Genomic DNA, 12,841 nt, shown 5'->3' with positions numbered 1-12,841 from the left:
ACCTAAATGTTAACAAGAAATCTCATTTTAATTAATGAACTGAGTAAGTAGGACAGTCACACATGTATTAACACCTTACTCGACATATACATAATGTATAAACTATATCCATGGAATTATGCATACAATTCTAACAACAGTTTTTGCAATTGATGATGTAAAAATAACTTTTTGCAGCAGGCTTTAACTGTTAGAGATTTACGTATTCCTTTCGGTAAAAAGTTCCAAACGTTCCTTTGCACTGTTTCTTGTATTGTGTTTGATATCTAATTTGAGTCTTGTTTGATTTGATTTAAACGTATTTTATTGTCTTTTCCCCTCAACATGATCGGTATTTACAGCAATGATATAGAGTATACAAAAAGCACATGGGTTGGACACAAGTTCTAACAACAAAAAATTTAGTCGTAATCCATATCTTGTATTGTTAGATATTTTATTAACATCATGATGGTTTGAAAAAAATGTTCGGTGTCTTGAGATTAAATAAAAATATGTTAGTTGAATAACTGTCTATTTGTTTGTATTTGAACTTAGTATGAATGTTGTTCTGATTTGGATTCTAGTGTTCTTGACAACAATAATAGTGTTCTTATTTTGTCATCGTCTATAAAAAGTTAAACATGTAAAGCAGTAACATGTTAACCCTATGTTTTACATAGATTTTCGTAAATATTGTTAAAATGATTTATTCTGAATATATTTGATTTGTATTAAGAATCGACATTCCATAATTTAACAATCACTAAGCTGATATATACATGATATGACCTTGACACGTAACGTATGAGTAAGACATGCATTTCAAAATAGTTTTGCTGACTGTGATCACAGATTATAAATGGGTCATAGTAGATGATTGTCTATGCTTGTTTGTTACGACCACGCACTAGGGATCAAGAACAAGGAAGTAATGTATGTTTCGGTATTGCCAATTTTGCATGTCTCTTTTAACCGTTGATGACACATACTTATGACATGTCTAGGGACCCCAAAATGAGTAAGCTATATTGATAAATCTCCCCTGAGACGGAAAACAAGTGGTGGAGTGCTTCTATTTGCTTATTGCAGCTGCCATAAATATGAGCATGAATATATTAATTGAAACCTTCATAATAACCATTTACTCGGTAATGGCATATCGGAGGATAAGTTTTATGGCTTCGTAAAAACAAGAGGTGCCAGCAGTGTATGTTTGAGACAGGGGACATTCTTTTTCGCCTTCAAAGCCGGGTCAGTGGATTTCGCCTCGCGCTCAGAAACGGAGCCAAATACCCGTGTAAGCAAGTGAAGAAAGTTCAGTCTCGGCTCTTTGTTGAAATCGTGTTTTTTTACCTCACCACATAAGGCATTTTCAAACCATGACCCATCGACTGTGTTTGTTTTTGACACTCGACCCGGTGTGGTGGTGTAGACGACGAGAAAGTTCTTCGGAAGTTTCAAGTTAACCTCAACTTCCGGTATTGCGGCCCTTCCTTCAGCTCCCTGAAGCGCCTGTTCGGAAGTGTCCATTGGCTCTCGCATAGGATCCACGTTGCTCGTGTCTGTTGTAATAAGCGATAAAACAGAGATATACGAAAATGATTGATTATCCATTTTCATAATGATATTTAGACGAAATTTGTTTTTAAATTTAACCACCTCTTATACTGTCACAATTTGGGTTATCTATATATTCATAATAAACGCAGGTAGTTTTTAAAAAGATTACTGAAGAGCGCCCAATTAGTTGTGTAATACTGACCCGATCCCGATGCATGATCGGTTGTTTCACTCTGCATGACTTCCAATCCATCATCCTCCTGGACACCTATTTATAAAACGTGGTAGAACATACACAGATCCCAAAACTATCCATCTGTATTAATCTTCAATTTGTCCAAAAGCACACTTATTCAACAATTTTATTCAATATAAGGAAAAAGTCATATGTTCGGACCATTTTTAACCGTTGAACAATTTCCAATTTCACAGATCACAGAATAAAAGTCTGGCCGAATGACAGATCATGCATTAATAATTAAAAAGGTAAACAATCTAAATATGCAAAACGATGGAATAAGTGATTATAAAACAACTCACCCCTGCACGCCTGTATAATCACAACCCTGGGGATACCCTTGAGGTTTGGGCAGTGTTCGTCACTGAGGGCGTCTATCATCGCATTCACAGATACACTATCCTGTCCAGTGTCATCCAGAAACTTCACCATCAGCTGTCCATTTTCCAGGTAACCATGTGAACCGATTGCCAACACAAAGCACTTTGATCCAGTAAATTCATAGCTGGCGATCGTACATAGTATACAACTACAATCCTTTAGAGGAATTTCTGACTTTTCACCCCCTTCGTCGTTTAAACGATGGTCCCACTGAGCGATATACAAATCGCGTTTCATTTCCCCATTTATTACAGTGAAGCACAGTGTTTCAACAAACACAGCTTTGAGACAGACAATGTCCTTCTCCGCTCCTTCTCTGTACCCGAATGATTTGCTTGATCCACCAACGTTGACCATAAGTACAGCCCCGCCTGTAGAATCGCTGCTGAGAACTTTTGTAGGACCGCTAGCCATGTCGGTGGACGCAACAGATCCCTTGAAAACATAAATGTATAAAGTTATTAATACACCAAAGGTTACCTCAAAGTTTCCTTACAGCATTGGCAACTTTTATATATCCAAAATCTAATTTCATCTAAGTTTCGGTTTCAGACGGAAATATGAAAGCAAAATGTATTTATAAAGTAAATATACTCACTAAAAATAGATGTTCATGTTGGTTTCTATAAAAGAAAATATAATAAAATTGATTTCACAGTTTTTACCTTAAACGATAAGACCAATTATCCCAGGCTTGAATAGACTTATTTAAGCATTTATTCACGAATGTTTGGTATAAAGCATATGGAAGTACATGGAACGAGTCGAGTGATATTTTAGTTGTTTTATATATCCACCTGGGGGAAATTGAAAAACAATACAAAAATAGACATGATATTAAGATCAGGGAAACCAGCGATATACTCCAGCTTTAATACTTCCTGAAATGATCTCAACAGTTCTCTTATGTGTTTTAAACAGCGGCTGTATTCAATAAACAACTTCGAATGGATAACTTAAATTTAAGAATAGAATCTGAAAGGCTTAATTTGCCTTAACGAATAACTGGCAAATAAAATGAATGAAATTGCTCAGGTATGATTTATAAGAATAAAGATATGAATTAAATTGAACACCGGCTCTGTCTGGGTTACATTCATACAAGTTCTCATGCTTTATCAAATGGAATATGCATAATGGAAAGCCAGCATGATGTGTACAGAGTAAATTATGTTTATAAAATATAAGTGTATGGAAATTATGCAAAAAAAAATGCTGTGTTTTATTCTTGCGATTTACGAGTTTCAAGAAGATTTTCGCAACGTTTTAGAAATGCTCGAATACCCAACATTGATTTAATTTGTTCACATGACACTACCGTACTTTAAAGTATTAGAATATCTACTTACGGCGCTTGACCATTATACGGGAGATAAGATATATTCTTCGGAAGTACATTCACAGCATGAAATTTGATTTAAATGTTCAACTATTTATTCAAAATGTAGATCATGCATTTTTTGTAGAGTTAAGGTTAGATCATGTGCAATACTGTGCTACCGATCAGCCTCATAAGTTATCTATGGGGTACAAGATCCAGCTGTTTATAAATATTCGCCTTATCTTGCGCAAATCTGGTCGGATTTCCTCTTGCGAACCTTAACCTTTATTTATTCCGGTCATGTGTTTCACAAGATGCCCACACGGAAACCATTACTGATAGACATACATGTGCCGCGCTTTCAATCCGTCATTAATAACCGATAGCTAGAAGTTTACCAAGAAAACATTTGTACTTGCGTGTGTAAAGTTCTAGTTAAAACGTATGGTTGTGTGTATTGACCAACAACATTAACATTAACATTAGCCGTGATTGATAAGAATGACGCGGACCTGAGGATTCTTACAAATTTTGAATCACGAAATAAAATGCATATGCTACAAACATGTGAGACTGGTGGATAATCAAAAGAACAATTCGAAGGGGTACGTGGTCGTGAAAGATGGAAGTAACTTTTCTATTTCTCGTTTTACCAGTACTGGTTTTGAAATTGTGTTTGTCTGTTCTCACTTTTATAACTATTTTGTTTGATTTACATCGATTAATAATTCTGTGCGATCAAGAATGCATTATGCTTTACAAAATATTTGGATGGTAATCAATACCATGTTCATTACAACCATTTTACCTTATATTTGCCTATAATAACAGAATATTGATCAAACGGTTGTTTCAGGAGTCGTTGCTACTGTAATGAGGGCATCTTTGAAAATCCAGTTACTAACAAAATGTGTTACTAACAATATTAATGGGAAAATAATGAAACCCGCATTTAAAGCTTTCGTTTTAAATGTGTGTACTGCAAGAAACCCTACAAATTTAGTGATACCTGTTTGTTTAATCATAAAGTTATGATACTATAATTGCAAATAAAACCTCATGCTCAGAAGTCTGTGACTTTGTAAAAGATAAATAACATTTTCTTAACTAAACTGACTTTAATAGCCATTTATTTGAAATACAATTAAACCAGCCTTGTACTATGGCATGCAACTTAAATGGCAAGTTACGTATGACATTATTTCTGTAATTGTTGACATGTGTTACAGGTTATCCGTAGATCATGTTTCAATTCAGGAGTGTAAATAATACAATACTATCAAATAAACCTGAAATATACAATTCCAATAAATGGAAATCATTTAAACTTTATTTACAATATACAGTAAAAGAAAACGCTCCCAAGGTTCAACTTATTTACAGATGAGGCTATTACCTCACAGCGAGGTTTATAGAACGAAACATGTACCAATGCTATCCGAAAGGGGGCAAAAGGAGACAACTTAATGTATGACCTCATTGACAAGGTGTCCACCATTACCAAACTGGCGAACTCCATGGGGAACTGGTATTGGGAAACCTCGCCCTGGTGAGGAAAGAAAGCATATGCTTGGCCACTGGCAATACTCGAAGGTAGATACTGTATTACAAGTAGACTGCTTAAAATATAAACATAAGACAGAAGTAAAGGCTCATCGTTACCCAAAATTATCTACCGAAGACTTAGGTATCCAAACACAGAGTTAAGCAATATAGCATTCGTCTCATATCTCTGCCTTTTATAAGTTTGTTGTTGTTGTGTTTTTTCTTTGAGAGAAAAAAAGCTTTCGGTTCTCTGATGATAAGAAAGTTTATACTTCCGGTTTAATAAAAAAAATATATAATATATAATATCTTATTTTCAGAGTATATGATATGCTGCCATGACGTTCCCTGGAGTAGATTTAAATTTGGCCACCACTAAGAGGAACCCGTAGGCGCGATAACAATTGACAAATACTAGATTGATACACAATAAGGAAGTACTCATTTTACTGTGAAGTGTACTAGTGACTGGAATGATATTTTATAGCCAATATGATAAATTAATGTAACTTTTATTATTCTACGAATTTTTATTTGAAATGCAGAATAAATTCAGTAAGTTTTATTATGGTTATTCACATTGTTTTAAGTCCGTTAATTCAACATAGTTTTCGCAAGTATGAATTATTGCGCACATAAAAATAAAATAAGTTAAACTGCATGTGACATCTGTATGAATATCCGCCTGTAAACTAAAATTCTGCCAGTAACCGAAATTTCGCATGAATCTGAAATTCCGCACGTAATCTGAAATTCCGCCCACGACCGAAAATCCGTCTAATCTAGAACTTCGGCCCCTAATCTGAAATTTCGCCCGTAACTCAAAATCAAGCTATATCTGAAAATTCGCCCATACCCTGAAATTCCGTCCCACCTCATTTACATATTTCGCCCAAGAACCAGTTCCGCCTCTAACAATAAATATTATATTATTCAAACTACGACTGGAAAAAATCTCCGCCCGGAACTTATAGTTAAATTACGTGTCAATTCCAGACGAAACATTTCGTACGGGTCTTAACCGACGGCTTGTCCATACATCGTCAGTGCGCTCTGGATGCCGCGACAGAACTCAGGAATACAAAGATTCTGGCAATAGGTAAGCTTGGAGATTTTTATCATACCATATCCTTACTTATGCATTAAGCAAAAAACGCTAAACATACATGCCAGCACCGCCCGCCCACACGCACGCACGCACGCACGCACGCACGCACACACACACACACACACACACACACACACTAACATACACACTAACGAACACACACAAGGTACACAAGGTCTTTCACACGCCTTCAGTACATTTAGTAACACAATATGATATCATGTCTCATGGTGGATAAATTTGTGTATGTTATTTCATGAAAATTGTAATTTCTCAGGTATCGGCTTGGAGGTTTCACACGATGAGCTGCTGGGCATGGCCTCCCCGGGGGACGATCTGGCTTCCGAATACATGTTTTCCGTGCACAACTTAAACGCCCTCTATACAGTCATACAGCAACTGGTTGCCCTCACATGCGACGGTAAGATGTAGACGACTTATGTTATAAATCTCTGTTAAAATAGTTATTGCTATTGTTTATATGTTTTTCTCAGGCAAAACAATTCGACAATAGGCTTTAATAAGAAACGTTAGTTGCAAAGGCAGTTTTATCCTTAAATGATTGATAATACCTGGTCCGCAAAATTGATTTGACATTAAGCTTAAATTTGTAGCGGCTAAGATTAAGCTGATCGAAAATTCCTCCTTGGCAGCGAATAGTATTTCGTTATAAAAAACTATTAACATTTTATCTGATCAATGCTAGCAACTAGCACGACCCCTCCCAATCTCAAAGTGCCAAAGCAATATTTTTGACAATATAGTAGAACGAATATGCATATAATACTCCAAAATACACCGTTTTATTTTAATCGAAGCCAATTTAAGAGTCTAACATCTAATCATAGATCGCCCCCAAATGTGGTTTGAAAAAGATTGATTAATGGGTTCTGATTGATTCTGGACAAATTTGCTCGATTTAGACAATATTGTACCGTATATTCCCACTGGATATTATTTGTAGCAATCCTTGTCCATATTGTTCCCAATGTCATTAAATAATGCATGTTACATTCTACTTTCAGAGTGTTTGTGGAACACGTCAAGTGATGTTACAGTTCTACCTGATATGAGGTCAGGAATCAGTGACCTAACCTTTAGTCAAGCAGTAGATGCACTGGCGTACGTATTGACAGAAACGCTAGATAAAAGCTACAACGTCACGGTCCGTCTCGCTATAGTTTCGTATGATGATGAAAGGGTACAAATCCACCGTTATCTGACAGACACGGCGACCACTGACACCTTGGTCCGCTATATACAGACGTTAACAGCGACTCGTGCATGTGCCGTAGGAAGTAGTGGATCTTGTGGTACTTTTAACATGAACACACTAGATAAAGCAGAGGGTTAATTTAGTGAAAGTAAAAATGAAACTCGACAGACTATTATCCTGTTCACGAATGGTGATCTTCGTGTCCCTTCAGGGCCTAACTCGACCCTTGCCAGACTGAAAGTGTCAGGCAGGCTGTTGTTGGTGATAGGGGTTGGGGAGAAATTTTGAGGTTTGGTCTGTTCAAGGGCTAGTTATCGACGCGGCGTACGTTTTTGTGCCTCGTTTTTTGGGATCCATACAAACTTTGGACGTGATTACCACGGACATTTTCCATAGCTGACATGCGAACATTTAAATTACTTTTGAAAAACAACAAATGTCTTTATTTTAAAATGTAACACATAAAGATATAGGCACCATATTATAAAAAAACATAGCACACGTCTTATATACAATGTGGCCTTCTGAAAGAACACACAAACACACAATTGTTTTATCATGAAATAAAACTGGAATAAATGATCATTTTGACATGGACAAAAATGACTTGAATGAAAACGTAAGCATGAATGTATGTTATTTCAAAATGGTACGTATTAAAACAAGTACGAAAACATAAAGCATCATGAACATTTTACATCAATTTAGCACATCAATCCCTCAATTTGTACCTAAATGTTACAAGAAATCTCATTAAAATTAATGAACTGAGTAAGTAGGACAGTCACACATGTATAAATCTTACTTATCATATACACAAGTTTTAAACTATCTGCATGGATTTGTGCATACAATTCTTACAACAGTTTTTGCAATTGATGATGTAAAAATAACTTCTTGCAACAGGCTTAAACTGTCTTCCGTGTTAGATTTACGTATTCCTGTCGGTAAAAAGTCCTAAACGTTCCCATGCACTGTAGCATACAAACGAGTGTTTCTTGTATTTTGTTCTATGTCTAATGTGAGCAATGTCTTGTTTGATTTGATTTAAACGTATTTTATTGCATTTTTTCTTTCAACATGATCGGTATTTACAACAATGATATAGAGTATACAAAGAGCAAATGGGTTGGACACAAGTTCTAACAACAACAAACTCAATCGTAATCCATATCTTGTATTGTTAGATTATCTTATTAACACCATGATGGTCTTAAAATACGTTCGGTGTACTGATATTTAATATAAACAAAATATGTCAGTTGTTTAACGGTGTATTTGTGTGTATTTGAACTTAGTATGAATGTTGTTCTGATTGTCAGTTTGGATTGGATTCTAGTGTTCTTGACAACAATAATAGTATTCTTAATTTTGTCATCGTCTATAAGCAGTTAAACTTGTAAAGAAGTAACATGCGTCAGGAAGTTATTCAGATAACTTGGAAGCTTCCTCTAATGTAAACCCTATTTTTTTTTTACTTTTTTAAATTGATTTATTCGTAATATATTTGATTTTTATTAAGAATTGACATTCCATAATTTAACAATCACTAAGCTGATAAATACATGCTATGACCTTGACACTTGCCGTATGAGTAAGACATGCATTTCGAAATAGCATTGTTGACTGTGATCACTGTCCGATCAATATCAGTTATAAATGGGTCATAGTAGATAATTGTTACGATTACGCAATACGGTTTTGAACAAGGAAGTAATTGTATCTATATCTTTATGGCCAAATTTACATTTTCTCTTTTAATCGTTGATGACAAATACATTTGAAAATACTAGGGACTCCGAAATGAGGAATTTAATATTGATAATTCTCCCCTGAGACTGAAAATAAGTGACGGAGTGCTTCTTTTTGTTTATTGCTCCTGCCATAAATATGAGCATGAATATATTAATTGAAACCTTCACGGTAATGATTAAAGATGCACTTTTACTCCACAATAAGATTTACCAAAATTAAAACCATTGTTTAAATATACCAAAAAAGATGAATAAATGTCAAAAACAATGGTTCTTATGAAATATATCGAGTTTAAATTGAAAGAAAGCTGCAGAAAACGCGGGTTTTCAAACTTATGAGATGATAGTAGATCGGAGTAAATCTTTTGGCACTCACCAATCATTTAATATTTTTGCGTTTTCAGCTATCAAATACACTGTTTCAATCTTGTTATCAGTAATTCATATTTTCCATAAATGCATTATCTAGTAAGTAGTTAAAGGTTTATCACTCAAACATTATATTTGTTATACATATGTATGTATTGGTTTTGAATAAAAGTGTCACTTTAACTCGGGTATGGCACGTCGGAGAGGAAGCTCTCTGGCTTTGTAAAAATAAGAGGCGCCAGTAGTGTATGTTGGAGACAGGGGACGTTCTTTTTCGCATTCCAAGCCGGGTTAGAGGAGTTCGATTCGCGCCTAGACACGGTGTCAAATACTCTTGTGAGCAAGTGAAGAAAGTTCAGACTCGGCTCTTCGTTGAAATCATGTTTTTTGACCTCATCGAATAAGGCATCCTCAAACCATGACCCGTCGGCCATATTTGTTTTAGACACTCGACCCGGGGTGGTGGTGAAGACGACGAGAAAGTTCTCCGGGAGGTTCAAGTTAGCCTCAACCGACGATATTTCGGCCCCTCCTTCAGTTCCCTGAAGCCCCTCTTCGGAAGTGTCCATCGGCTCTTGCACAACATCGAGGTTGCTTGTGTCTGCTGTAATGAGCGATAAAACAGAGATATACGAAAATAAATTCGCTGCATCAGCAATGTCATCCATTTATAATAATGAAATTTTGACAAATTGGATTAACATTTTAAATGCTTATATGAAACCATTTCTTAGACTGTTACAATTCGGGATATATTTATTCATAATATACGCAGGTAGTTTTTGAAAAGGTTAACGCTTGATAAGTGACACTGACCTGATCCCGATGCATGATCGGTTGTTTCACTCTGTATCACTTCTATTCCATCATCCTCCTTGTCACCTTTTTATTTAACGTAGTTTTAATGATTATTCAGATCCAAAAAATATACATTAGCATACAGCTTCTAGTTTTGCCAAAGCTTTTTATTATCATTATTCCTTCGATAATATTTATAAACAATATTATGTAAAAGATGTATGTCTAATGTTTAAACATGATTCAAATTTCACAGATCAAAGATCTGAACTTGCGCCGAAATACAATTCAGGGCCTTACATTAATAGGTAATTATTCAGAAAGGGTAATCATTATAAACTATCTCAAAACTCACCCCTGCACGCTTGTACGACCACAACCCGGGGAATATCTTTAAGGCTTGGGCAGTTTTTGTCACTGAGGGCGTCTATCATCTCATTAACGGATACATCCACCCTTTTTGTTTTATCAAGGAACTGCACCATCAGCCGTCCGTTTTTAAGGTAGCCGTGTGAACCGATTGCAAACACAAAGCACTTCGATTCAGAAAAGTCAAAGCTTGCGATCGTACATCGTATACATCTACAATTCTCAGGAGGATGTCCTGGCTTTTCCTCCCTTTCGTCATATGAATGGTCCCAGTCAGCGATACACAAATCGCGATTCACTTCTGTGTTTATCAAAGTGAGGCCCAGTGTTTCCACCATCACTTCATGGAGTTTATCAAAATCTTTCTCCGCTCCTTTTCTGTGCCTGAAGGACTTGCTTGATCCACCAACGTTGACCATAAGTACGACCCCGCCAGTGGAATCGCGGGTCAGAACTTTTGTTGGACCGCTAGCCATGTCGGTGGACGCAGCAGATACCTTGAAAACATTATTAGTTCATACATGTATACAGTTATTTATACACCAAAGGTTTCCTAAAAGTTTCCTTACAACATCGGCAACTGTAATATATCAAGAATCCTACTTTATCTAAGTTTAGCTTTCAGACGGAATTTGAAAACAATATATTTATCAAGTAAATATACTCACTAAAAATAGCTGTCCATATTTATTCTCATACAAGAAAATATAAAAAAATTGATGCAACTGTTTTTGTTTTACGTTTTAACTATTAGATCACTCAACACAGGCTTAAAACGACTGGCATTTAATCATGAATGAGATGTTTGAACGAATTTAATGTTTTTCAGTTGTTTATATACTTGGGGCAAGTTTAAGAGATACATGTATATGAAAATAGAAATGCTAATGCTTACGATGATGGGATACCAGCAAGGATACTCCTATTTTAATACCTCCTGATTACTCATGCATGATAAAGGATAAATATATGAATTATATTGAAAACCAGCCCTGTCTCGTTTTCAGTTGTAGTAATACTCTTGTGTGATGTATCAGTTTATCAACCGGTATAATATACATGATGAAAAACTAGCTTGATGGCTACAGATTAAATTGTGTTGAAATAGTTTGAAATATTTGGAAATATGCGACAAGGTGCTGTGTTTTTGCGATTAACGAGTATCAAGAAGATTTTCACAACGTTTAAGGATTGCTCGAATACCTAACATTGTCTTAACTTGTTCCCATGACCCTACAAGTGATGGGATATCTATGTTTTAATTTTTTTGCGATTTAAGAGTTTCAAGAAAATTTCCCAACGTTTAAGTATTGCTCAGACCCCAAACTTTGACTTAAGTTGTTCCCATGGCGCTACTAGTGCTGGGATATCTGCGTACGGCGCTTGACCATTATACGGGAGTGGGGATAAGATATGTTCTTCGGAAGCACGAAGTACATTCAAAGCATGAAATTTGATTTAAATTGTTCAACTATTAATTTAAAAGGTTGAAACTATATCCTTTAAGACATCAGGAGATATTCAGTACATGGAAAACATCGCTTGACACAATTCTTAAATCGTCCGAGCAGTAGAACATCATGCATTTTTTGTAAATGAATAGTTTATATTTATTATGGCAGGACATATGTTTAGGTAGGATATATGTTTTAGTAGGACAAATGTTAAGGTAGGACATATGCTTAAGTAGGACATATGTTTAGTCAATACATATGTTTAGGTAGGGCATATGTTTAGGTAGGAATCATGTTTAGGTAGTACATATTTTAGGCAGGAAATATGTTAAGGTCGGACATATGTTTAGGTAGGACATATGTTTAGGCAGGACATATATTTAGGTAGGACATATTTTAATGTAGGACATATGTTTTTGCAGGACATATGTTTAGGTAGGATATATGTTTAAGAATAACATATGTTTAGTTGGATATATGTTTAAGAATAACATATGTTTCGGTGGGACATATGTTAAGGCGGGACATATGTTTAGGTAGGGCATATGTTTAGATAGGACATATATTTAGGTAGAACACATTTTAAGGTAGGACATATATTTAGGTAGGATATTGAGGTAGGTCACAGACAAACAGTGCTGGGAAAACGACAGGTATTAAGAATGCTTGAACAACTGATAGCTTTGTAATTATTATTTGTTTTAAACTGATTTAATGACCTAATCCTTTTACTAGTACTACTCAAA

The 12,841-nt window shown here is 35.5% G+C and overlaps 3 protein-coding genes across 7 annotated transcripts; 1 reads left to right on the top strand and 2 right to left on the bottom strand.

Moving 5' to 3' along the window:
- Positions 1 to 465: 465 nt before the first annotated feature.
- On the bottom strand, positions 466 to 2,957 carry LOC128231423 (caspase-3-like). Its single transcript, XM_052944237.1, has 4 exons — positions 2,827 to 2,957; positions 2,083 to 2,596; positions 1,745 to 1,810; positions 466 to 1,544 (listed from the first exon to the last, which is right to left on the bottom strand). The coding sequence occupies exons 2-4, from the start codon at positions 2,573 to 2,575 to the stop codon at positions 1,156 to 1,158; spliced, it is 948 nt and encodes a 315-aa protein (XP_052800197.1). The 5' UTR covers positions 2,576 to 2,596; positions 2,827 to 2,957; the 3' UTR covers positions 466 to 1,155.
- An 85-nt stretch (positions 2,958 to 3,042) lies between these two features.
- On the top strand, positions 3,043 to 9,657 carry LOC128231424 (uncharacterized). Of its 4 annotated transcripts, none has more exons than XR_008260368.1 (6): positions 3,044 to 3,196; positions 4,866 to 5,075; positions 5,348 to 5,464; positions 6,024 to 6,126; positions 6,413 to 6,556; positions 7,161 to 9,657. XR_008260368.1 is itself a non-coding variant. In XM_052944238.1 (4 exons), the coding sequence occupies exons 1-4, from the start codon at positions 3,179 to 3,181 to the stop codon at positions 7,487 to 7,489; spliced, it is 594 nt and encodes a 197-aa protein (XP_052800198.1). In that variant the 5' UTR covers positions 3,049 to 3,178; the 3' UTR covers positions 7,490 to 9,657. The 4 variants fall into 4 exon arrangements, 1 of the variants encoding a protein (XP_052800198.1); XR_008260367.1 differs by adding an exon at positions 3,628 to 4,087 and having other exon boundaries at positions 3,110 to 3,196; positions 5,348 to 6,126; XR_008260366.1 differs by having other exon boundaries at positions 3,043 to 3,196; positions 5,348 to 6,126.
- Positions 9,585 to 11,443, bottom strand: LOC128231422 (caspase-3-like). Of its 2 annotated transcripts, none has more exons than XM_052944235.1 (4): positions 11,310 to 11,443; positions 10,628 to 11,138; positions 10,291 to 10,356; positions 9,585 to 10,078 (listed from the first exon to the last, which is right to left on the bottom strand). In XM_052944235.1, exons 2-4 carry the CDS (start codon positions 11,115 to 11,117, stop codon positions 9,654 to 9,656), a joined length of 981 nt encoding a protein of 326 aa, XP_052800195.1. In that variant the 5' UTR covers positions 11,118 to 11,138; positions 11,310 to 11,443; the 3' UTR covers positions 9,585 to 9,653. The 2 variants fall into 2 exon arrangements, with proteins under 2 accessions (XP_052800195.1, XP_052800196.1); XM_052944236.1 differs by having other exon boundaries at positions 9,585 to 10,075.
- Positions 11,444 to 12,841: the final 1,398 nt, after the last annotated feature.

This window comes from Mya arenaria, chromosome 4 (genome assembly GCF_026914265.1).
Source record: "Mya arenaria isolate MELC-2E11 chromosome 4, ASM2691426v1".
Classification (NCBI taxonomy): Eukaryota; Metazoa; Mollusca; class Bivalvia; order Myida; family Myidae; genus Mya; species Mya arenaria.
Note: the sequence above shows the minus strand (reverse complement) of the source record. Positions and strands in the feature narration are given on the sequence as shown.